At 39.0% G+C, this 26,123-nt stretch overlaps 2 protein-coding genes across 2 annotated transcripts; one reads left to right on the top strand and one right to left on the bottom strand.

Annotated features, from left to right (window-relative positions):
- Nucleotides 1-534: 534 nt before the first annotated feature.
- Nucleotides 535-11,420, bottom strand: LOC122780466 (fibronectin type III domain-containing protein 7-like). Its single transcript, XM_044043425.1, has 14 exons — nucleotides 11,198-11,420; nucleotides 11,067-11,082; nucleotides 10,266-10,529; nucleotides 9,907-10,167; nucleotides 7,831-8,091; nucleotides 6,631-6,894; nucleotides 6,068-6,325; nucleotides 4,987-5,244; nucleotides 3,737-3,994; nucleotides 2,998-3,252; nucleotides 2,534-2,794; nucleotides 1,368-1,397; nucleotides 1,216-1,257; nucleotides 535-1,102 (listed from the first exon to the last, which is right to left on the bottom strand). Exons 1-13 carry the CDS (start codon nucleotides 11,240-11,242, stop codon nucleotides 1,226-1,228), a joined length of 2,463 nt encoding a protein of 820 aa, XP_043899360.1. The 5' UTR covers nucleotides 11,243-11,420; the 3' UTR covers nucleotides 535-1,102; nucleotides 1,216-1,225.
- A 2,306-nt stretch (nucleotides 11,421-13,726) lies between these two features.
- stxbp3 (syntaxin binding protein 3) lies at nucleotides 13,727-25,733 on the top strand. Its single transcript, XM_044044407.1, has 19 exons — nucleotides 13,727-13,808; nucleotides 15,047-15,096; nucleotides 15,231-15,312; nucleotides 15,437-15,513; nucleotides 15,750-15,822; nucleotides 15,960-16,060; nucleotides 16,356-16,501; nucleotides 17,165-17,258; nucleotides 17,599-17,723; nucleotides 17,859-17,957; nucleotides 18,045-18,102; nucleotides 18,191-18,256; nucleotides 19,262-19,342; nucleotides 20,111-20,246; nucleotides 20,396-20,502; nucleotides 20,598-20,696; nucleotides 23,245-23,330; nucleotides 24,117-24,265; nucleotides 24,845-25,733. The coding sequence occupies exons 1-19, from the start codon at nucleotides 13,763-13,765 to the stop codon at nucleotides 24,946-24,948; spliced, it is 1,779 nt and encodes a 592-aa protein (XP_043900342.1). The 5' UTR covers nucleotides 13,727-13,762; the 3' UTR covers nucleotides 24,949-25,733.
- The last annotated feature ends 390 nt before the right edge of the window (nucleotides 25,734-26,123 follow it).

Genomic DNA, 26,123 nt, shown 5'->3' with positions numbered 1-26,123 from the left:
GCTATACCTGATTCAGACATGTCCTAACTAAACGTATAACCTGACACAACTGTTATCAGCTCCTGGTCTCTCTCTTTTGTTTCTACCTCGCCTCCCTCTTTCACTTTCTCTCCCCCCTTTCTGTCCCCCACCTCTCATTTTCTCCGTCTTTCTTTTCTTTTTGTTCATAAAAATGAGCAATAGTGAACTTTGAACTGTGACGTGTTTCCAAAGTTCACAAATTCAACTATTCAATACTTACAAATTCATCAGCTTTTCTAGTCTTGATGAGCTGCTTTACACTACAGTTTTGCCATTCACACAATGCAACGTGGGGTTAAGTGTCCAAGTGATTGTTTGTACCAGGTCTGGATGTCATAAGATCTTCTGCAACGCAACTGAGGAAAAAAACAGAAAATAGTTGCAACACACACAACAAATGACGCCACCTGCTGTCACCTGCTAGACACACACCAAGTTTGCTGCAGAGATTGTGATGTCTGTTGTTACTGTATGTCCCCGTGTAAAACAAATCACAATACACACGTATTATAGTGCTGGTAATTCTTTATTAGCAGAAATATGGTTCATCGGGTTTACACATATTCCATAATTCTTCCTGAGAACAAGCAACAGCGTCTGCCACTTTATCGCCAGGAGGCTTCTTACTTAAGGGTCGAGACTAAGAGACTTAACTTAATTTGATTGTCGATTGTCATTCAGATGTTTATTTAAGAATTAAAGGGGCCAAAGGTTTCATGAGAGATACAAAATGTGCTATTGTTTGTTGCTTTGGTTAAAATTAATTAACTGTATTATTACTGCCTTCAAATTCAATTGTTTTATCATGTTTTCACTATTTATGGCGTTTTAAAAACTTGTTTTCCTTGTATTAAAATACCTGATTATTTTTTTCTTGTCCGAGTATCAATTAAAGGCAGGTTATACAACACTGAACAATATCAGAGACCGCAATTTCATCGCGTTTTTATGTACTGTATGTATAAATATATATCTCTACAGCCAACAGACAAACATGCTGACAGTACAGCTTTTTCTTCTTCTTATTTCTTTTTTTCAGGCAGAAAGAGGAAGATGATGGAATTTATCTGTGCGGAAGATTCTGTCAAGACAAAACCATAAATATTATTGTTGGATATTTAATGCAGGAATGCCAAGTACAACAACAGCAAGACAAACAAACAAAAAAAGAAGATTTACAGTTGTTATACTCACCACACGCTCGCTAGTCCACACTTCTTTTACCTCTGTAGATCACTGAAGAGATTGAATTGAGTGATATTAGGAAAACAAATCATGATCTGATATAAGATGAAACAATCAATTCTAAACAAAAATGTTAAAACAACAAACGGTGACATGCTTACCTGCGCCAATGTTGCTGTTTGAACAAGTTACTACAAGAACAGAGACAAAGACAACAATTAAAACATCAAAAAATATTAGTCAATATAAGTCAAATTTAGGTCGGTCATTTATGGTAAAACACAGAAACGCGCAGCATTCATAGTGAGGACACTAACCCTAACCTTTAACCTAAACCCAAATCTAACCCTAATCCTAAAACCGAGTTTTAACCCTCAAAAAGGCCTTTTACATAAGGGGTGACATCATTCTCAGTCTTTGGCTTTTGACCCAGTATGAGACGTTGGTTTATTGTTTTATTGAATGTTTTATTGTGTGTTCTTAGGTCTATTAGGTCTAACATTTTTTATATTTTATTTATCTTTGCACAGCACTTTGTTTTCAGCTGTTATTTATAAATAAAGTTGAATTGGAGTTGGATTGGATTCTCCCAGCATCAGTACCTGGCCCGACAGATGATTTAACAAATCTGATCTTAAAATGATTTCCTTATCTTCACAAAAATGATTCAATTTCGTATCAAGTTCAGAGCTTCTATTCATAAAAAACCTATTCATATAGATTCTGTTGCTAGATTTGACAGTTAACCTAAACTAAATGTTTGGTTTGAAAAAACAACAAAACACTGCTGTTGTCATGGAGACAGCCAGGTTCAAGGAGTAACTGTCTGTAAAATAACTACTTGCATGTGTTCAAGCTAAATAAAGAAGCAGTAATTCTTATCATTAAAATAATGCACAATAAATATTAACAGTATTGTTATTAATAGCTTCAGGCAGCACACGTGGGTTTTTGTGTGTGGAAGATCTTTTAAGGCAGACTTACCTTGACCACATATACTTGCTGATAGCTGGTTTATACATTTTTTGGTCCTCACAAAGGTACCCATGCAAGAACACACACTCTGGTTTCCATCACTTCAGAGGACATTGCATTGATTTACATTCATTTCCTGGAGACACACTCTAATAACCATGATTACTATTGGCTTAACTCTGACCCTAGGTTCCCACAACATAAGGAATACCAGGTACACACACATACACACAGCAGATACGGAAATGACAACACAATAACAGGTTGAATAAAATGTAAAGCTCAAAAGAAAACCCTGAGATTTCAAGATGCAGGTGTGTTTTATATTTGCCACACATATTTTACCTCATACCTGAGAACACTCTTGCAGAACAGAAGATGCCTTTACTGCCGTCTGCCGTCAGTGGCGCCACCACCACATGATAGGTGTCCCCACACAGGGCGTTGGCGACATTGCACTTGTGTTCCCCGGGTGCTGCTGTGCAGGTGTAGTTGTTATTGCTGCCCGCCATCTCTACGCTGTGGCTGTGGCTGCTGCTGGAGCTGCGCCAATGAACCTGCAAAGAGTTATCTGCCATCTTGTAGAGCCTGATGCCTGACGGACAGCAGGCACCTGTGAGAGAGAGAGGTTAAATGTGGGTGTGATGTCACTTAGTAGAGAATATTACTCCTGGTACTGCTTACTTTTAGAGCTATACATGGACAAGCTCCTGGGTACATTCTACACATTGTACCTTTAAACAATTCAAAGTTAAACAGATACTACTTTAGTAAAATCTTTGTTGCTTCTCATTGCTTGAAATGGTCCTCACTCACTGGACGAGAAGCCCTCGTACGCGCAGTTGGACACGCGTCCGCTGTGGCTCTGCGCCTCCACGGCGACGGTGTAGCTCGTCCCGCAAGTGACGCATCCCATGATGCAGTGGGAGTCCTGCGTGTGGCACCGGGCGTGGCCACGCGCCGACGTCAGAGAGGTGAGGAAGAATTGTGCCCCTTTGGCATGAGACCATGAGACGTTGGACATTGCCTGGGTCACCTGCACAACCGTTAGATTCTCGGGGCAACACGGTTCTGTAAAAGAAGAGGTTATACAGTATATAATATATATGTTAGTATTCAAATCTTAATGAAAAAGTAACTACATGATAAATTTTGGTCTGAGAGAGATAAAGAGAGATTCTGCGTACACTGGCGGGAGGACCAGTTTAAGATGTTGTGCATAACTTAAGGCTCCTTGACCACTTCTTAAGTGACTTGTTTTCATAGTTTTTCACTTTTACAGTAATTGTACAATTACTTTACCTGAATTCATAAATTATGTTCAATATAATTGATTTTTGTATGGGTTTATTTTCCAATCACTACAGTAAAAGGCAGGTTTTATAATGTCCTTATTGGCAAAAATACACCTGTGGAACATCAGCCTCAATCTTTAACTTAATCTGTGTTTATGTAAACAGATGGAAAAGCTGTAGAAGCGGTCTTAATGCTACTAAACACTAAACACACGGCTCGGTTGTTTATATCTGGAGTCCAAATCTTATGGGTTACTCACCGGTCTCCAGAGATTCAGAGTAGCTGGGTAAACTCTGACCGGCGTCGCTGTCCGCTGTGACAGTCACTTCAAAGGTGGAGCCGCAGGGAAGGTCTGTGACGTCACAGCTGGTTCCCGTGGTGGTGCAGGTGAGTGTGCTGCCGTCCTCTCCCAGTGCGCTCACGGTGTAGTTGGCGGCTCTGTTTGTTGACGTCCAGCTGACGGTGACACAGGTGGAGTTGTTCTCGGTCAGCCCCATGTTTGTCGGCATGCAGGGAGCTGATGAGCAGTGAAAGAGGAGAGTCAATACCTAAAATAGTTCGAGAAACTCCATTGCATTAAAGCAAAGCATGCATTTCACTGTAAATATCATCTCAGTGCAGGTCTAAACATGTCCAGTTGTACAGTTTTGCAGAAACCAACTGACAATAAACAAAGACTAAAATAACACCTGATAAAAAAGGAGAAAAACCACCCACCCCAACCCCCCATATTGGCTCACTCTCATATAAAAAGGTATGAAGTGTTTAATGTTTTCTGTTTAAAATTTTATCAGATAATTTATCAAATCAAGAGAGGAAAAGCTGCCATGCACTATAAAACTTCTTAGTTGACCATGTCAGAGAAAATGTGATCTTTTCCAGTTTCAGAAATAACATTATGGTTTGGGTGAGGATACATCTAATATCAATCATAAAGGGCAAATTATAACACGTTTAATTTGTGTGTGGTGAGCCAATAAAGCAATTACTGAAGGTTATTCAAGACAATTGAGCATCTGAATCAAATGAAAAGAATAACTCTGACATTTGCAGTTTGATGCAGCGCAGTGACAATTGTTTTTGACCATAATGGATGTGTTCTTACTGACGCTGTGGTGTTTTTTACAGGACTGCATTATACTGCATTCTCAACATTAAAGAGGGAGAGTACTGAATACAGATACTTTAGAAACATCTGAAAAATCCTTTTTCGGACCATTTACCAAGAATAATAGTGATAGAAGTTGACATGCTCCATGTTAAAGCATCATAGATTGCACAGTTATCCCTATAAAATGACTAATAATACATTTTAAAATGGGGTTCTTTATGTAATGTGATAAAAGTCAGTTTTTGTCACATAGAGCTTTTGTATTTTTCCACTGAACCATAGGTCATACTACAAACTCCTGTTTACAAATCATTGCGTGACACTACTGTATATCAGACAGGTGAGGTACGGGTGCAAAATGTAATGGGTTATTTGCTGGATACAGTATGTTTTCCTACCTGTGTCTTTGGTATGAGCTTGGCATGCATGGTTGCATCCACTATAGTCATTGCAGGGTATCACCACCACACTGTAGGGACTGTCACAGGTGAGGTCAGAGAGGGCGCACTCCGGTGCCGTGTCGTTGCACAGGATGACCTCGGAATTGTCCACAGCACGAGTCTGGTACATGTCTGCCCCACGTGCAGCTGTCCACGTGATCTCCAGAGTGTCCGTGCTCACCACAGAGACAGTCAGATCCTCCGGACAACAGGGCACTGAAGGGGGAGATGAGGAAACGAGAGGAAAAGATTAAAGTTAAAGTGGTAGTACAAATACTTAAGTACAAAATTGCTACTTTACTGTGTTATTTATATTTCTAGCAACTTTTACTTTTAATCCACTGCATTTCCTCTAACTATCTTTGTTACTACCAAATAAAATCAAAAGAAGAAGCGTTGGTAATGGTCTGTATTTATATAGAGCTTTTCTAGTCTTGAGCTGCTTTACACTGTAGTTTTGCCATTCACACGTTGCAACATGGGGTTAAGTGTCTTTGCTCAAGGACACATATCGACTAGCAGAGCCAGGAATTGGACCCACAGCCCTACCACTGAGCCACCATGGCTCAATCCTAACTCCTCACTCCTTCTTAATACTTTTACTTCTAAAACTTAAATAAAACGTAAATTTTATATCAGAAAATTACTTTTGACACTTTAGTACAGTAAATGTCATATAATGTATTAAGTAAGTAATGTTATGAAAAAAAGTGACTTCAACTTCTACCCAAGTCATTTTCTGGTAAGATACTTTACTCAGCTATCCCTTTTAGGTTCTTTATACAAGACTGTGTAGTAGTTAGTAGTCTTGCCTTTGCAGCAAGAAAACTCGGGGTCCCACAGTCCAAAAACATGCAGATTTGGGGATTAAGCAAATTGGACACTCTAAATTTACTGTAGGTGTTAGTGTACACGACATTCGTGTTGAAGATTAAAACAGAAAATGAATAAAAAATGTCTTTCAAATTGGGCTCTTATCTGGTCACACCCTGGCAACTGGGATCTATCTGTGCATATCTATGTTTGTGCTGCTACTTACAGGTGGTGTAATTGAGATTCTCCCCTGCCGGACTGTTGCCGGCCTGGTTAAACGCCACCACAGAGAGCAGGTACATGTAGCCACACTGGCAGTGGTAGGTGCAGTTGTTGCTGGTGGTGTTACAGATCTCCTCGATGCCATCTCCTCTCTTGATGAAGGCCTTGTAGCCGTCAGCATGAGTCACCGTGTCCCACGTCAGTGTGCAGTTCTCCTCTGTGTCCTCCACGTGATGAGTCAAAGACTCGGGTGGGCACGGGACTGGAGAGTTCAGTCACAATTACACAGAAGCAGTGCTTTTACGCTGTCATTGTTTGGATTACATTCTGGACCCTGTATTTTCATTATTCCAAGACTGGATTCAAAATACAACAAATATAACGATAGATATGTGTCTGCTATAGACAGGCGTTACTCTGGTAAAGGACCCACAGTCCAATAAGTAAAAAAAAGTGTGATATAACAAGCCTGTTGCGTCTGATATTTCAGTGCCCCAGCCACATTTGTTCTGATTTAGCATTCAAATCTAAACAGGAAGGAAAAACAGTGTCAGTTCGAGTACTCACAGGTGACGAAGACTTCAGGGTCCGACGGGTAGCTGGGCCCGGCCTCGTTTGAGGCTGTGACCTGGATCGTGTGAACTTCTCCACAGCTCACTGGAGACAGGCTGCAGGGGCTGGACGTGGAGTTACACGAGAGGTTGTGGTTGCTGGTCACAAAATAGTCGACGGATCCGTAGACGTCCGGGTCGATTGCCCAGGACACGGAGAGTTCGGTCACGTTGTTACTCGTCACCATAGAGACACTGACAGACGACGGTGTTGGAGGACCTGTTGAAGGAGAGGACAACACAGGAACACGCATCAACATCCAGTGAGGTGGTACAAAGCGTATGTAGCTACTTAGACCATCTATCAGACCATAGACGCTGTTTAAATACAGTTTTGGTCTTTAGATAATAGAATGCATATCATTATGTCAGTTAATTTGAGAACAGCGTCATAAGGACGCTGGTTGATTTAATCAAATATAGTAGATTCTGCCCAACATGCAGATACATATTAGTGAAAAAAACACCAATTCTTTGGGACATTTATTTTCAAGATAATCCTTAATTAGTCCCACAACAGAGAAGTTTGCAATTTTTTTAGTTTTTGTCCTCTTTTTTATTCAATTTAAAGAACTAATTTCTCTGAATTTATCCATAACTGACACCATCTTTCCTCTAATATCATCGTGTTTCCTACAAAAACCAGCGCAGTCTATGTGCTGTTGTCAGCCAAGCTGATCCAAACCTGTCTGTTTTGACAGATATCATGAGGAGTCTCTTAAATATTCTGTTTGCACATTTCTTTTACTTGAAATGAAGTATAATTTCCACCACTCAGTCACTCCAGGGTTTTGCAATGTTGCGACTGCAACAATTAATGCAAATATAACCAAGTAATGTGCCTTTTGACCAATGATAGTAGTTTTCGACAAGGAAAATCATTGTTTGGTAGGTATGGACCAAAAAAGTGTGTCATGGGACTGGACATTTAAACCTGGATATGATGCATGCTCCACAGACTTCACAGTAAGCTGTAAGTTGTAAGAACTCTATCATCACAACTGGAGATTGTTCCCCCAATATTGTGTAGCAACAATATTTGCATGAGATAGAACTATATCTAGCAAATACGAACTTGGAGCTGTGAATCAGACACCGCTTTTAGTGCAAAAAAAAGAGTGATATGGTCAAATAACACGTGCTAGTGCGTCCTTACGTGTTGTCTGGTTGACCTCCAAGCTCAAATCTCCCTTTCGACCCTCGGGGTCCCAGGCGTACCCTTGGATGGAGTACAAGGAGCCAGCGTCCAGGCCAAAAATGGTCATGTAGGTGCTGGAGGTGTTGTACTGCATGCTGGTGTTGGAACCAAACTGGAATGTGGACACACTGTACAGGACGGCGTGAGCCACAGGAGCCCAGGATATGGTGATGCTGTCGTTGCTGGGAGACGAGGTGGAGAGCTGAGGAGGAGACAGAACTGTGGAGGAGGAAGATTTGATTCAATTTTGTGAGATAAAAGACAACAGTTGCTTCATAAAATGCAGATTTTAAGAAGTTACTCCATGATAATTAGATGGGAAATAATGTTGTTATTTGCCTGTCTGTCTGTCAAAGACAGAATATATGTGTGTGAATGAGAGGAACCCAAGTGGAACCATGAGGCTACAGGGAGTGGAGATAAAGAAGGTGGAGGATTTTAAGTATTTAGGTCAACAGTCCAGAGCAGTGGAGATTGTGGAAAAGAGGGGAAGAAACGTGTTCAAGCTGGTCGGAATGGCTGGAGAAAAGTGTCAGGGGTAATGTGTGATAAAAGAGTATCAGCCAGAATGAAAGGAAAGATATACAGGACAGTGGTGAGACCAGCGATGCTGTATGGTCTAGAGACAGTGGCACTGAGGAAAAGACAGGAAGCAGAGCTGGAGGTAGCAGAGATGAAGATGTTGAGGTTCTCTTTGGGAGTGACAAAGATGGATAGGATCAGGAATGACATGCACAGCACATGTTAGATGTTTTGGAGATAAGGTCAGAGAGGCCAGAATGAGATGGTTTGGTCATGTACAGAGGAGGGATAGTGAGTATATTGGTAGAAGGATGCTGGGGACAGGGTTAGACGGAGGAGGTTGATTCGCTGTGGCGACCCCTGAAGGGAGCAGCCGAAAGGAAAAGAAGAAGAAGAAGGTGTTATTTGTCTGTCTGGACACAAATGAACACATTTGCAAATGAACATGTTCAAGTGAAATCTCAAGTCTATCAAAAAAAGTTAACGTCACATTTGTTGCTGTTAGGTCACATTAATTACTTGTGACATGTGGATTGCCACTTCAAATCCCCTGAATGCCCCTGAGCAAGATGCCCAACTACCAATGCTCTCTGGATGCAGGTAAGTGCTGCCCACTGCTGGTGTGTAAAATGGATTTAGGTTTAATTCAGAGGTCAAATTCACTACAACTAACTGGTGTGAATAAAACCAATTCTAAATCTAATGAAGTAGATTAGATCAGATTATTTTATATATGCATATATATGTATATATATAAATACATATATATGTGTGTGTGTAATGTTTTAAAAAGTTTGTCTATGACAACGTCAATATAACATGAATATGATCTTCAATAAAGTTTGAATAGATCTATGAATTGGATTAAGTACTATTCGCATGTATCTTAAGAAAGAAACTAAGATGATTGTGTATATGAGTAAAATACTATATTGCTTATTACTAACATACAGTATTTAATTTTTAAGGGATTTTGTGACGACAGAGGGATTTACTCCACATACCACTGCAATATCAATAGACCAATGTTGCTAAAATAAGTTAAAATCTGAATATCTATAAACAAAAGACTTGAAACTGCTCATTACATGTTTTTTTTTAGCTCATGAGGATCAGATTTCTCCCCCCCGAGGTGGGAGCGGAGGTGAGAGGTGACACTTTTGTACTCAGGATGAGGTCAACTCTTTGTGTGACTGTCACTGAAGGGTCAGGTGGAGTTGATACCGATACAGGAGGGACCCCGCGGGACGCTGATGCATTTCTTGGTTATAAGACAAGCCTGGATTTTGCCTGAAGACGTGTGTGTGTATACATTGGCCCATAGTGACTCTACATAATGGAGCAGATCAGTTGACTTCTGGAGGGCATGGGGGAGTGATGACAAAAGTGTCCTGCATGGTTCTCATTTCTATAAAAACCATCAAACTGCCCCATGGGTGTATTCTTTCAACAGTTGAATTCAAACACTCTCGTTCTGCTGATAAACAAAGACGATGCGAGAGACAACAGTACCTGTCTTTGCAGTCACAGTGGGAGAGGGTTGGCTGCGGCCTCCACTGTTCACAGCCATGATGCTGAGCGTGTACTCAGTGTACGGTGAGAGGGACTGAATCTGCGCAGGGGAGGACGACACTGTGTCTTCTCTGTAGAAGCCGTCAGAGCTCAGGACGCGTATGACGTAGTTAATGGCGTTACTGTCCAAGGTGAACTCCGCCGTCACGGTCGTGCTATCCTTTGGCTCCGCATTCTGCAGGGCATCCATCATCTCCGGGGCTTAAATGATAGTACAGAATATGCACTAAAAAGAGCTCAGATTTGATTGATTATTCTGTCACTATGTGTGCTTAGACTGAAACAGAAGAGTACCACACCTGTTGATGACACACCAGTCGTTGTGCTGCTCAGAATTTCTTGACTACTGCCCAGAGCTTCCACGGTGAAGATGTAGTTGGTGTTTTGGGACAGGGAGTTGATGGAGCCCATCACTGTGTTTGCACCAAAATGAGCAAAGGCAATGGGTTGGCCTGGTGAGCTTTGCAGGGCAGCGGAGACCTTGTATGAACTGGCTCCAGAGTACCTGCTCCATCTGAGAATCGCAGTCTTGGATGTGACTGAGAACACGGACACTGTGAAACCTGATGAGAAAAGAAAATTGAGATGGGTCACTTTCATCGCTTATCACACCCGAGACTCGGTATATTTGTATAGCACATTTCATACACAGCTGCGACTCAATGTGTTTTACATAAAAATAAAATACCAAACTTCAACATAAATAAAACAGATTATATAAAGGTGACACCTTTGTTTTTAGGATAGGGATTTAGGGATACCTGAATTCCCCAAGTGGATGAACAATGTTTATCTAATCTATTCTTAAATGGAGCATAAAATATGACATAAAAAAATAAAAATTATGTAATACAGTGCAGAAAAAATATTAAAGTGCTTTAAAGGAGCATAAGCATATGAGGAAAAGAAATGTTTATAATCTGGATTTAACTTGGTTTGTATTCTTTTAATATGTCAATAATACATTCTGGACCTAAACTATTTAGTGAACATACACAAATGCAAAGTACATTTAAGGTTTTGTGCCTTCTATATAATCACGTATGACAGTAAAAAAAAAACAGCTACAGTTTAATATGTTAAAAAAGAGTATAGAGTACCTGTTGCTGTCACAGCCTGCAAATAGAAATGAGAGAATATTAACAATAGTTTGTGTGCAGTCAATATAATGAACCACTTTGCCCGAATTTGAATTTGAAAAGTGTCTGTGTGTTAAATGTCATTACTGTACCTGTGAGAATACTCCCAGCAAGACAAAAATCACCAGCCACTTCATCGTGCCCAATCTTCACCTCTGTCAAGAAACACTCGTCTTTTTTGTTTTATCAGTTTGTAGCCTTTGTTTTTGGGGTTTCTCCCAAAAAATGGTTCACTCTTAACTGTTTCATTCTCTTGGCTGTTAAAGTTGAAATACCTGCATGTAGACCCTCCCACTGGGTGAAAATGTCCAACCATGGTGCAGAAGCGGTGTGTGTGGGGGGTGGGGGGGGTATTACTTGGGGGACAGGTGCAGTTTGAATAACATGAGAAGGAGAAATGTTCAGCCACTGGCCTGATATTCTATATTCAAGGAAGCAGTCAAGAGAAAAATACAGTATAATACACTGGTCAATGATTCCCGTAGCTTGAGGCATCGAAACACTGATGTGTTGGAGGAATGACTACGTTGTCATAATACACTGTAAAACCTGATGAGTTAGATCAACTCAAACAGATTGAGGGAACCAGAATCAGAATCAGCTTTATTGTCCAAATATGTGAACACATAAAGGAATTTGACTAATTTGAAATAACATGAATATAAGAAAGTATATTATTAAAATAAAAGTGACTCAAACATTTATTATTCAGGTAACTTGAGTAAATTAGTTTAATTTTGTTACGCATTTCTCCAAACTTGTTTTAATTGTGTTAAATAAGAGTGTTTTAATTTAGTAAAGACAAATGCTTCTTATTCATATAAATGTTAACATTTAAGTTGAATTTACTATAAAGCTAATGATTATATTTTGAATGGATTGAATTGTTTTGTCAAAAACAGAGATCGGGCCATTTACGAAGCTTGACATTGTAAAAACATTAACTCCAAACCTAAACTATATAAACAAACAAATATATTGTACAGAACAAAAAAACCATACAAATAATAAATAACAAATATAATACATATAATAATACATAAACAATCCTTCCCAGGATAAACAAAGGAAGGGTGTCATTGAACATTGAAAATACTTATTCTGACAACAGGAAAAATTGAGAACTATATTTCAAAATATACAATGACACATCTTCATGTCCCTCACCAAAACAGTTTGTGTCTAACAATAGACAGAGGTGAGTGTCACATGTCTGACACTTCCAGAGCAGTGTTGTGCACACTGCTACACTACTGTGTAGTGTTCATTATTAGCAGGTAGAGCAGCCAAACTACTTACCTTGAATCACGATGAAAAGGTGAGTCTTCAACAAAGCACGTCCCTTTTCCTGCTGTGCACCTTCCAGGACACTGTGGTCCCATAAAAACAATTTTAGTATTACAACATAAAATTAGATTACAAAGACACTCAATCATGTTTTGTTATCAATTGACTGTGTTGAAAAACATCACCATCACTGCTAAATCAAGACTAAATCAAAATTTAACATCACTTGACAGTTTATGTGCCCACATTATTTTCACTTAGCTGGACAACAACAGCATTTGACATCGTCAATATGTCTACAAATCAGACGGGTTCACATCATTTGGTCCACCCCAAATTCTTCTCTCTGGAGAAGAATTTCCAGAGAGGAAGGCGTTAAACTGACTGCTTTCAACAGGCACAAGAGCACAATTTCCAGATAAAAACATAGAAATGTATTTGAAAGAAAGGTGCAATTTACAGCATAGTTGACCAGAACAATTGGCAACAACAGAGTTTTTAACATCAACACAATTCAGGCGTCCAGTAAAAATTTCAACTGAAGACCCATCACTTGAAGCAATGTCTTGTTTATTGATTTCAATAAACCAATTAAATTGTGATCTTCAGCAAAAGGGCCTCTAAAAAAATACAGGAAAATAATTGACAGAAAAGTGACACTAGATCATTAGAATAACTTACAACAAAGAGCATGGTGTTCTGCACATGTTAATGTGATGTGTGAGGCCCATAAGGTAGGCACATGCTCCACATCTGCAATGCCATACCCTCCAGCACAATCCCAGCCCACTTAGAGTCACCTTCTTCCCCTGGAGTTTGGAGACCACAAAAATCTTGATGACAAATGCAACAAGTGCCTCCGTCACAGCTGCAATGTCATCATCATCATCATTATCACCGACCTGTGCAAGAGAGAGAAATGATTGCCTCATTTATTTTGAGTTCTAACTAATTCCGGGTTATACGTTTAAAAAATATATATCAAATGACAACTTCAAAATGTCTCCAATATGCATCAACAAATTTCAAATGTTGTGTAAAGGTACAGAAGCAACTAAGGCCCAGCTTTTGAAATTAGCAAATGCTGGAAGGGTAAAAACTTTACATAATACATATATCAAAATTATTATTATGGTCAGCTGGCTTTAACCCCAGCATGTGAACAGTTACACGGCCAATCGCTAATAAGTGTGAAAGGATCCTCTAAGCGTGTGAACCGTTTGAAAGTACTGAGCAGCAGCAGCAGTCGTTGGAGTGGTTAACGGTCCTGACCGGAAAAAACTACAAAGCTTCGTCGCACACTTGGTGACGCGGATGACGTCAGAGACCGGGGACCGGGGACAGGAAGAGGCGCTTCAGAGGAAACAAAAATGGCAGCGGCCTCAGATCACGGACTGAAGAGAATAGTTTGGAAAAGTAAGTACACTACATGGAAACAGTTTTTACAACATTTATGAAGCTGCATAAGACTTATTATTCATAGCTACAGGACTCAAAGGTAACAACGAGCTGTTATTGACTGTGTCCTTCGCTGGGACAGTGGACATTTTACTTCCAGTGGTAGTAGTTGTGTTGTTCTTTTGGGAGCGGAAGTTGACAGATAACCACAGAATGAAAACACTGGATCTAACTCTCGATGGTGTCGTTTGTATGGCGACTTCACCGTCATCTTCTCTCGCAGTTGCCCACTGTTAGTTGTGTGGAGCCTCGCATCAACAGGCTGTTCTCCGCCGACTGTGACATCGCACCCCTGTCAACCGTGACGTTGGTGGAAAAGAAACATTAACAAAGCGTGACGCCTTGTCAACCGGGGATTTACCAAATTTAATTTAAATTTAAATACTCAAAAAACGGTGTTGCAACGTTTAAAAAGGGAAGCAAACGATAAAGAGAATCCAGCTAGAACACGGTTCTATGAAATTTGACGAAATGCACCCAAATTATTCATAACAATGAATCAGGACAATTACTAATTTAAGCAAAAACACATTGTGTCATTCTCTTCTCCTCCTTTCCTCTCTTCAGTCTCATCCTCTTCTCCTCTCACCAGTCTCACCTTTCTTTCACAGGATATTGTGTATTTCATGTGAAGTCCTAAAGTATGCTACATGCACTGTCTTCAGAAGTCACTTCAGAGCTTCTCCCGCCAGCTCCATACTCTAATACAGGGTTTCCAGGAGTCCTTGAAATCCTTGAATGTTTGTGGATTTGAAAAACAAACAAACTGGCCCTTGAAAATCGCCCCAAAAAGACATGGATCATTGAAAGTGCTTGAATTTTGTCAAAAAAAGAAGATACGTTGATATTTAGTTAAATGTCTGCCTTGTTCTTTACGATGCACTACTGTTTTATGCGCCCTGCATTGCTTGATGTACGTAGACTAGGCCTATGCAGAACAAACGTCGAGTCATAATTACTAGCGGTGTTGTGGACTGACTTGCCCAAGATCCCAAGGACAATCACTTGTCCAGATGCAGAGTGTGCTACAAATCAATTAAAGTGGACAAGTTAGGGAAGGGAACTTACAAGTTGCCCTCCCTACACAAGCTGTCTCAGCATTTGAAAAAGATAACTTGCTCCTGCAAAACGTTTGCGCACAGTGATATAAGTGGTTAGTGACACTGTTGTTGAACCATATTCTGCATCTCTTACAGGAATAAAAGAAACAATCATTGCAGACTGCAGAAAATCTGAAGTATGGAAGGTAGGACAAGTCCTGTGCTTTTACTATTTTACTGCACACGGATACATAAATCAGAATTTTAATGTGGAGCTCCATTAAGTAGTTACAGTAGAGTGTGATACTTATTGTAACCGTATTATTTATCACCTTCACAGATACTGATCTTGGATCCTTTCACCACCAAACTCCTCTCATCATGCTGCAAAATGTCCGATCTCATGGCAGAAAAAATAACAAGTAGGCTATGTTTCAATGACGGTGAAAGTATAATACCATAATACTGACAATAGAGTGGATCTACTCAAGTATGTGGACGCCATTACCCGTGTGTTAAAGTGCTTTTCTTATTTCAAATGTCTAGTTGTGGAGGACCTGTACAAAATCAGAGAGCCTGTTCAAGAAATGAAGGCCATCTACTTCATGTCACCAACAACTAAGGTTTGTCACTGTAACACTGTCATGGTCATTGGAGACATATTGCAATTGCGATTTGATTTGTGATGCAGCGTTATCACATTAAATCTCATTAAAATAATACATTAAATGCTATAGATTATGCATGCATATATCCTAAATTGTGCTGTTTAAATTGTGGTTAAACAGCACAATCTTGCATTTGCATCCGTTTCTTTACACATTTCCTTTTATTTCAAACATTTTCTCAAATCCCTTAGTGTGTGGAGGCCTTTATTGCTGACTTCAAGCCCAAACCCAAGTATAAAGCAGCATATGTCTATTTCACCGACTGTAAGTAACCTACAAATAACTTATCAAAATCTACTGTAGCAGCACATTCACTTCGAAAAGGACAATTCAACTAGGTTGCTTAAAATGTTATTCTGTGGCAAATTATACGTAAAGTAAAACTATTTTTGCTTCCACAGACTGCCCCGATGAGCTGTTCAACAACATGAAACTGTACTGTGCAAAGTACATCAGAGTCTGTAAGGAAATCAACATGTCCTTCATCCCCCAAGAGGCACAAGTGAGTGTGTTCCAGGAATTTCTGTAACGCTCCTTTTCATATTTATGCAGATTCTGTGGTTACTTGGTTGCCAATGGATAGTTTCATTGTTTAATTTCTTGGAAGGCTCTGGCTGCTTTAAATAGGCATATATTTATTATAGTAGTTTGGGAATTGTGTCCAGTCCTTGTTTCTACTTTGAGTATTTTTAATTGTTTTTATTCATGTTCATGCAGTTTTGTAGCTGTAAAGACTAAATTTTTTTTACAGATTTACATGCTGCATTTTAACTAACTATATTAACTATATTTTTCAGGTGTTCACATGTGACAATCCAGTAGCTTTCCATAGTATTTACAGTCCCAACAGTCAGGACAAAAAGAAGACCCTGGAGACACTCGCAAACCAGCTTGTCACGCTCTGTGCCACATTGGACGAGTATCCAGGAATCAGATACAAGAAGTAAGCCAGAGGAGATCTTCCTCCTTACCTTACCTTACCTTATATCTCTGCCAACATGCACAGTGAGGGAAAAACTTGAACCAAGATTAGAGAATGTATTATCTCACTTCTCCCTTAGGGTCGAGTGGTACTGCACAATAAGTCTAAACATGATCTCTGTGCTTGGAAATGTTTCTGATTGTTGTTTTAGGCATTTTGAGACAAAGGGAACTCATTTTACCCATTTCTGCCAGTCAATCATGAAAACTTAACATTCAAAATCTAACAGAACTCACATTTTGTGCTAAGTAGTAGTTCGGTATTGTTCTTTATGCTTGGAAACTATTACTCAGTATTATAAGTGTCATATTTTAGAAATCAAATGTGAGGCAAATATTTCTTTAGTTCCAGATGAAATATGGAGTTTACATGTATAGGAAAGAGACAGTAGTCTGTAACGTTTACTTATTTATGTAAAAAATGTAAATCTCTGTTGATGCATCTCTGCTTCAATCTTCTGTCTGCAAAGGTTTTGTACATTGAAAGCGAAAACACACTAGTTCGAAAAGACCATTTGTCACAAGAAAAAATTGGCTCCAAACCTGCATCGTCTGATGTGTATCAGCGAAGCTTCTATATCTACCTCACTGTGATAACTTAAGGAAATCAATGTTTTTCAACCAGAGACAGCAACATGGAGAACGCAAAGACTCTTGCAGAGCTGGTGGACAACAAGCTGGCCAGACATTACGAGCTGGATGATAGTGGCAAGAAAAAGGTGAGATTCCTGCTGAACACAGAATGTTTATAGCTTCAACAATGGCTTAGCCCGGGGAGTAAATGGGAAACTGGAAATGGAGTGGGTTTTTTTTCCCCCCACTGACAGGTTAACAAAAGGTATCAAGTAAAGAAAAAAAAATTCCCTCCTTTGCCTTAAGCAGATCAAAGTGTTGTAATATTTGGTAAAGGAAACATTGGCTGCTGTTGCCCAATAGAGGCTCAGCATTAGCACAAGGCAGGAAAAGTGTATTGACAACATTAAACTGTAACAACACAGTTTTTTATTAAAAGGTCTTTTTGTGTGGAATCATATTTGTGTTTTTTCTTCATATCTCCAGGGAAAGACCCAGGCCCAGCTGCTGATTGTGGAAAGAGCTTTTGATCCCGTCAGCCCCATCCTACACGAGCTCACCTACCAGGCCATGGCCTACGACCTCATTGATATCCAGAATGACACCTACAAGTAAAACAACTTCTCCATCTTTATTTGTCCCTATTCACATGCTTACATATTACATATTACATATTACACCCGTATGGCAGACAAGGATGGTTTCAGATCAGAAAATGCCAGTTGTCTTCTTATTTTGGTGGCCAGGTACAAGTCCAAAGACGGCTCAGAGAAGCAGGCCCTGCTGACTGAGGACGACATGCTTTGGGTTAGGCTGAGGCACAAACACATTGCTGAGGTTTCAGAGTAAGTATGCAACATTTGAAGGATGGGTGTGTCCCATTCCTGTCTTCCTCACCACAACTATAAACCCATTTTATTTTGTTACAATAGACAAATCCCCAAAATGGTAAAAGAAATATCTGCAAGCAAGAAACAGCCAGACGGGAAGGTAAAGTTATCTCATCATCTCCTGAATCTTGAGTGTTACGCAATTTTACTTTACTTCAAAATAAAATGAATTTGAATTTTCTTTCCAGATCACAATTAGCAACTTGGCCCAAATGATGAAGAAGATGCCTTCATTTCGTAAACAGATGACTGAGGTATGAACTATCCATCATTTAAATATCTAACCCTTACCTGCCAACCTCTATGCATTTTGCATAGCAGATACACATTTTTACATTAAACTATGTATCTGTTTACATGCAACAGCCCACAGTCTATATGGGTCTAACTTTAGGATGATTATTAGTTGATTATGTTGTGCGTGTGTGTGCAGTTAATAAACATGATGTCTGATGACCTAAACAGAAGAGAATATGTGCCCCTCAGAAGTAATATAAAATGTCTGTTTAAGGGACATAACACATGCCTTTTGTGATTTTCAGTTATTGATAATGTCCAATGACTGTTTAAGAGACATTTTCCTGTTATTTCTGTTAGGTTAAAGTCCTGTTGGAAGGACATACTGTAACATGTCCTTTGTGATTTTCAGTTAGCTTATGTCAAATATATGAAACCTACATTTAAAGTCAATCAGTATCTGTAATATAAACAACTGTATGGGTTTAAATTTAATGTTGAATAAGTAATGCCTTGTTCGTTGAAGGAGTTCTTGTTTTCTTCATTGTCTATTTGTATGTAGAATATCTGACATAGAAGTGAGTGGAGGAGTGATTAGTAAGCATGTGAGATATGCATATTAATTGGGTTAGGGTTAGCACCAACACACTCCACCACCTCCATATGTAAGAACAATTACATTGTCAATAAATCCCTGGTAAGTTGCTACTCAAAAATGTTTTTTAAGGTTGGCAGGTCTGGTATGTTTAGGAGCAATTTATAGAAAATTACCATGGAGTTAATTTGGAGGTAACTCATGTAATTTACTTCCTACAAGTAATTATAGAGCCAACAGATAATTTTGTCATCGTTGGGTGTGGTGTTTTAAAACCTTGTTATTGTGTGGGTTAACTGGAATATTATACATGTAACAGGAAAACAAAATGGAAAAGTCCTCTTATATTATAAAGAACTATTTTGTTAATAATAAAACCTGTTTGAAACTTGTGTTCACTACTGTGTTCTCTGTGTTTCAATTCTAGCAAACCATTCATCTGCAGCTGGCTGAGGACTGCATGCAACATTTCTCAAACAACGTGGAGAAACTCTGCAAAGCTGAACAGGTATGATGTACGTGATGTATGTTTTCATGGGACTGGGACTTGTTCATGTGGCAAACGTTAATTTCTTGTCTTCACACATTATAGATGTTAGAACATAGTGGCTGAGAACATGCAGGTGTACAGAATTATGGAGTTAAAACTGAAAATAGTCTTTAGGCTTCACGATGCACAGGAGCCATAGTTAGCTCAACTCCTCCTTAAACAGGGTGTCGATATAAAAACTCTCAGCACACTTTAAACTGTGGTTTCCCAGCTTTCGAAGTAATACACATTTCTGGGACAAAGCCAGCTAGCAAATTAAAGACAGTAGAGTAGGAGCGTCTCGGATCATACACATACACATATTTCCAGTGTGATCTAGTGTCTCATTTTTCACTGGTCTCATCATGGCAACCACTTCGTTCAGTATCGCTATGCATTGCCTCCATAATTATCTATAGTTATGTCACTTTTACGATCAATACATGTAATCAGATAATATGGAAAAAAAATCCCTTAATTTTCTGTAATTTAAGAAACATTCCATCTCCGAAAAAACAAAACTGATTCTTCTTCAGTCTCACAACAGCTTCTAACAACTGAAAAATCACATGTACAATTATCCATGTCCACATCGCATTGCATCTTAACAACAGTTAAACGTCAACACCCCTGGTCTGATCGCTGACTGACATGAAGAGAAACTTATCAGGTGGTGAAACTGATCCTGCTAACACTGACAAAATTGCCAGCCCACATGACAGTTATCGGTGTTTTGTCTCCGTGTAGGACCTCGCAGTGGGGTCAGACGTGGACGGGTTGAAGGTGAAGGATTCCATGCGGACCCTGCTGCCTGTGTTGCTTTACCCATACAGCACTCACGAGAAGGTCAGAGCTGTGCTGCTCTACATCTTCAGCCTCAACGGTACGACTTCACTCTACCTTTTTAGTTTTCTTTTCATGCACAAAGACTTTAAAGAGACCAAGGCTCTGAGTTGTCGTCAGTTAGACTTTTCAGAAACATCAATGAAATGCACCTAAAACCAAGAATTTATCTTGTTTGTTTGTAAACAGGAACAACAGACGAGAACTTGAACAAACTCATCCAACATGTTAAGATCGAGGATGAACGGGAATTTATCCTGAACTGGAAAGAACTGGGCGTTCCTATCATCACAACGGTATATGGATTGCAGTTGAATTTTTAGCGAGTTCTTTTATTTATATTATATATCTGTCCCAACTGAAATCGTGCTACTTCTACTTTTGTTTCCAGCCCAGTATCTTCCCTCGCAAAACAGCCAGACGGGATCGTTCCCAGGAGCAGACGTACAACCTTTCCAGATGGACTCCGGTCATAAAAGATGTGATGGAGGTCAGTGAGGGGAGATTACTGGAATTTAACATTTATTCTTACATTCTCACATTCTTACATTTACTCAGTTAATATTTCTGTCTTTTTTCCCCACATCCACTTAAGTACAAGAAATGTGACATGAAAATCCCTGTTGCGGCTTAAATGATAACCACACTAAAATTTCATTAAGACAAATGTTGGGGGAAAAAAATCACATAATAGGATACCTTAAGAGTTTAAAAGTCCTGTGTGTAAAATGTAAGTAAAGATGAAATTCAAGATTTGATTTGATTTTGAGTTTTTATGCCAATTCCAGGCTTACTGTGTTCTCTAACACATACATACACAACATAAATTAAGTTAGATAAATTAAGTTATTAAAATCTAAAAAGCCAGTTTCCTGAGTTATTCATCAATATTTTACATGATTAAAGGTTTTAGACTCAAGAGCATTTCTTAGTTTTCTTTTAAATAGAGGTAATGTTACCAAAGAACCTTAACATTAAATGCAACTATGTTATTTATGTTATTTTATTGAATACTGACTTGGGGATATTTTACATAAACAAGGATAAATATTATTTATATTAATATTATTATTATAATTCCTGTCTAGTGTGGATGTGTGAACTGCTGCTAAAAAAGTATTATTGAATTATGAGTTGAAATACAAAAGAACAGATTTCTGATGATCAAATAGGGTTCAGTTTAGTTTATATACAGTGCTGTGACAACGCTCTCCATGTTTTATTATAACAAGTAACTAATGATACCAATAATTACAACAAGCTTTCAGATTTTTCAGGTTTGGGAAACACTGATCAACATTTTTCAACATTTTCTGACATTTCATATATAAATGTGTGAAAATAATTGCCAGATCAATCGATGATTAAAATAACCGTTAGTTGCAGCTCTAAATGATACATTATTGAATTAAATGATTGAATTAAATTGCATAATTCCACGTTGGGTGAGGCTATGAGGCAATTATGTAATGATAGGATGTAGGAAAACAACTCTGGCTGCAAGAGACTTACTTGCAGCAGCATGTAAGTAAGTCATTTTCCATACATGTGGAACCCAGATCCGGTTCAGGACGCTGACATTGTCTCCTGAACGGGATCCGTGAGAAAATTAAACAGACCACTGAAAGCACCACAGAAATTTGTTATCAGATTCGTGTCATCCAATAGCCAGTGTTACATGTATGATTGTGTTTTACAAACAGCATCTTAGCATGTGCAAGGTCCAGTGTCACTGAAGCCCCTCATGTGTGTCGATCCCCTGGGAAGATCCTTTGTACCGATCTTTAAACGCTGATAATAGTGTTTGTTATACGGTTCCATAGGAGAGGTAATTGTGACGAGGTGCGATGATGTATTGTGGTAGGATGTCACAGCCACAGCGACCCCACATGTACTCGTTCAGTTGCCTTTGGTCCATGTTTAGGCTTTCTTGCCTCCTTATCTGCTGAGAGACACAGAAGAAGTAACATTTATAAAAACAATGAGCATAACAAATTCTGCAGCCCACCAAAACTTAAAACGACATGAACAGGCAGTAAAAAAAAAAAAGTAAACTGTAAATCAGTTAAAATCTGCCTTGAAAAAGGTCAGTAAATATAATTAGTCTTGAGTTGGTTTTTTTTCACTTGTTCACTTTTGGATCTACTTTTTTATAACAGCTGACAAAAAGCAAGTTTAAGTAACTTTATATAATCATATATATTTCATGTAATTGCAATAATTTCAAAACCTTTTTTATTTTATTTCTTTTTAATAATCTTTCACAGCCCATCTGCAGGACCCTGACACCCCCGTAATTCTACACAACTGATAATCAGCTCGCTTGGCTCTTGACTGAAAACTTTCTTGAAAAGAGATAAAATCTCAAGTCTTTGTGCCTTTCTAGTTTCATGTCATTGTCACTTTCCTGTTGCAACATGAAAAAGCCATTTCCTGTCAGTGCGAACACCTGAGTTCCTGTAAACTGCAGTGAACAATTTCCTCGGGAAACGAGCAAAGGTTTTTAAGTGTGGAAGCATAATATCAGGTGTTTTACAGAGGTCGTGTGACAAGTGTCTTTATCTTTGAACTTGTTTTTTTTGTATGTCCCCAGTTGCATGTGTATGTAGCAAAGGCAACTGTACATTGAGGGCGACCATTGTGCGTTTTTCTATGGCCGATGCAGATTTTTGTAACTGACACTGATTGTGTAACTGTTAAACGATAACAAATAATACAAAAAAAACTTGCTTAACTTCAGTTATTGAACACAGTGTTTTTTTCAATCTACATTTTAGGTCTACACTGCAGTGTAGTGATATACAATATTTTCAATTAAAATAATGTATTAATATTTTACATAATGTATTGTATTGCTATCTGTATTGATTATGTTGCTGTTTAACGTTAGTTAAGTTGCTGACTGAAATGTAACCTTCCATAAACAGTTTCTCGCTTTATTTGCATATAAATGTATGTAAGACATATGAAAATTTTTAAGACTGAGATTCTCCAGATGATGAGTTTAAGTTTTTTGTTTGGTTTTTTTTTACTTTCAGGATGCTGTGGAGAACAAACTGGACACCAGAGAGTGGCCTCACCAGTCCGAGTCTCCTGCTGCCTGGAATGGCTCTGGGGCCGTCAGGTGGGTTTACTTATGACTGGGTCACTACTTCACTTCAACAGTTTTTTTTGTCCTCCTGTTAAACATTTCCAGGGTGTATTTATCAAATGTTTGGAAAAGACCTGCCAGCCAGGCTTTTCCAAATTTCCAAATTAAATCCCTTTTATCACCACTTACAATGGAACATCAATGAAAATGTTACGAGAACTGCACTGTTAGGACAACTACATACAGTTATTGTGTTATTTTCACAATAACGGAAAATTATTATTTATGTTGCATGACAGAACACATTATTTAAGTACATATTAAACAATCACTTTTAGAAATAATTTCCTATAATCTGTAACATTTATGTCGTCTGTAGTCCGACGGCACATGGTAATAAGCAAACACATTTATGTTTATTTATTTATGTAGGTTACTTTTTTTTTCAATCCAATCCAAATAAAATTTGAAATGCGTTTCCAGAAGAGATGTGTAAAAAGTTTTGATGTCCAACTTTTCTTCTTGTTTTATACTGTACAACATGCTATTTTAAATTATACCAGCTATTACTCCAATGTAATTAATTAATTAATATTTATATAAGATACATATTTCACACATTGAATGTACCTGCAGTGTGATAACTGATGTTTAGTGCTACTGCATACAGGTCTAGCTAGGTGACGTGTACAGTATGTCTTCTTGTGTTTGTTGTAAGGTTTTTTTTTTGTTTTCATTTGTTTCCATAACTTGGACATGCAGCCAACACTTTTAGTTTTAAAAATTCTCCGAGTGACTATGTTCCATTTTGCCCCACAGTGCCCGTCAGAAGCACAAAGCCAGCAGTCAGGATGAACGCCGGAGCGGCTCGCGCCTCATCATCTTCGTCATAGGTGGAATCAGCTACTCTGAGATGCGCTCAGCCTACGAGGTCACCCAGGCGGTCAAATCCTGTGAGGTCATCATAGGTGAGCGTCAATACTGGACTACGACCTCTTTCCTCAGCCTTCTTTCAGCACTTTGGGTTTACACGATACATTTTTTTATTGGTTGCTGGTTGGCAATCAAAGTTATTCGACTACCTTTGCGTTTTTGCACATTCGGTAATGTGATTTATTTGAAGACACACTACTGACGATTCCCCACAGGTCCTTGAAATCCTTGAAAGTTTGTGAATTTGAAAAGAAAATAATAACTCCAGGCTCTTGAAAGCTTTTGAAAATCACCCTAAATAGACATTGAAAGTGGAGTCATAATTACTAGTGGTGTTGTGGACATCGTTCACTGTCTCCCTTCACCATTTATGAGTGCGTAACTGTAAATCAATAAAAGTGGACACCACATGCTGAAGCAGCTCTTACGGATGCCCTCCCATCTTGCACATTTGGTCCTTGAATTTGAGGGAATTGGTCCTGGAAAGTCCTTGAATTTGATGTCAACCAAGGTGTGGGAACCCTGATAACCGTTCAGTCCTGCACTTGACACGATCTGGTTGTTGTTGGTGTATTTGAGTGGGCTCATAATTGATCTTCATGCTTTGTTTTCAGGGTCGTCCCACATTTTGACCCCCACCCGTCTCCTGAATGACATCAAGGTCCTGAGCAAAGGTCCCGTGGAGACTTTCACAATAGAGGAACGGAGCAACGCCTGAGAAGTCGCCCTTCCCCTTACATCTCATATCACTCAGCACACTGCACTCAAATCAACGAATCTCCTGAATGGGAGACTGAAGGGAATTAACCTTATACTCATCTTTATGTTTTCATTCTCTAAACTGGGGGGTGGGGGGGGAGTTATTTACAGTAGACATGCAGTCAAATTCTCCTTAAAGCAGATTTTCTCAGTGGAAATGCTTTGGCTGTGAGAATGTGGTCTCCACTATCATGGTTTTGTTTTTTAAAACACTACATGCAGATGATATTGAAGGTGGACTTGACCTCATCCTACTGAGAGCTTCACACTGTCTTCTAACCTGCACCCGTGTTTGCTTTTGTCCTTAAAGGTAACGTGAGTAAAAATTTTGCAACAAACATCACTCATCCCTTTCAAGTGTGTTGGAGAACCCATATCGCTTCTGGTTAGCGTTGAATCTTGAAAGATGTGGGTTATTGTAAAAGAACATGGCGGCCCCTGATACATTTCATACAATCAGGTGATTGTACACACACACCCAAATTTTACACACTGGACCTTAAAAAATGTTAGATGATGAAAGAACTCTGGAGAACATCCAGAGACTGGGGAAAAAAGCACAAAGATAATGTATATACAGTATGTAAGTACCTGCTACACCATGTTGGCTTCCTTAATCCCTGCTGTTCATTAGCACTTAATATAATTTCCAAGAGTGTTTTAACCCAGAATATTTACGTTTTTCTTCTGTTTGTTTTTCTTGTGTTGAGCAACTGACTAATAAAAGGATGAAGTCGTTCAACATTTGGATTTAGATGTTACAGTAGTGTTTGAACGGGCACCGTAGTGACTGATTCGGTGGGATGCAGTATTTAGGTCAGTTGAAAGAATCGCAACGAAAGCTCATAATCACCGCAGCTCATCAATACAGATGCAACTCGATATTCTTTAGAAAGATAACGACCAGGCTTTTACACGGACAGAAAAAACGAGTTGAATTGAACGAATTGACAATTGTCAGGAGCGTTCAGAGGACTTGAGTGGTGCGTTCGTTCCTGCTGAGGAGACCACAATACAGTGGGACACAAGGATGTTGTGCTGTTTCTGCCGTGCCCTGAATCAGATCTACCCTACTTTTCCTATTGTCCACTACACACTGAAGACCATACACACAATGCACAAAAAGTTCCACCA

Source organism: Solea senegalensis, linkage group LG14 (assembly GCF_019176455.1).
Source record: "Solea senegalensis isolate Sse05_10M linkage group LG14, IFAPA_SoseM_1, whole genome shotgun sequence".
NCBI classification, from domain to species: Eukaryota; Metazoa; Chordata; class Actinopteri; order Pleuronectiformes; family Soleidae; genus Solea; species Solea senegalensis.
The sequence above is the reverse complement of the archived record's forward strand: the minus strand, read 5'-3'. Positions and strand labels throughout refer to the sequence as shown.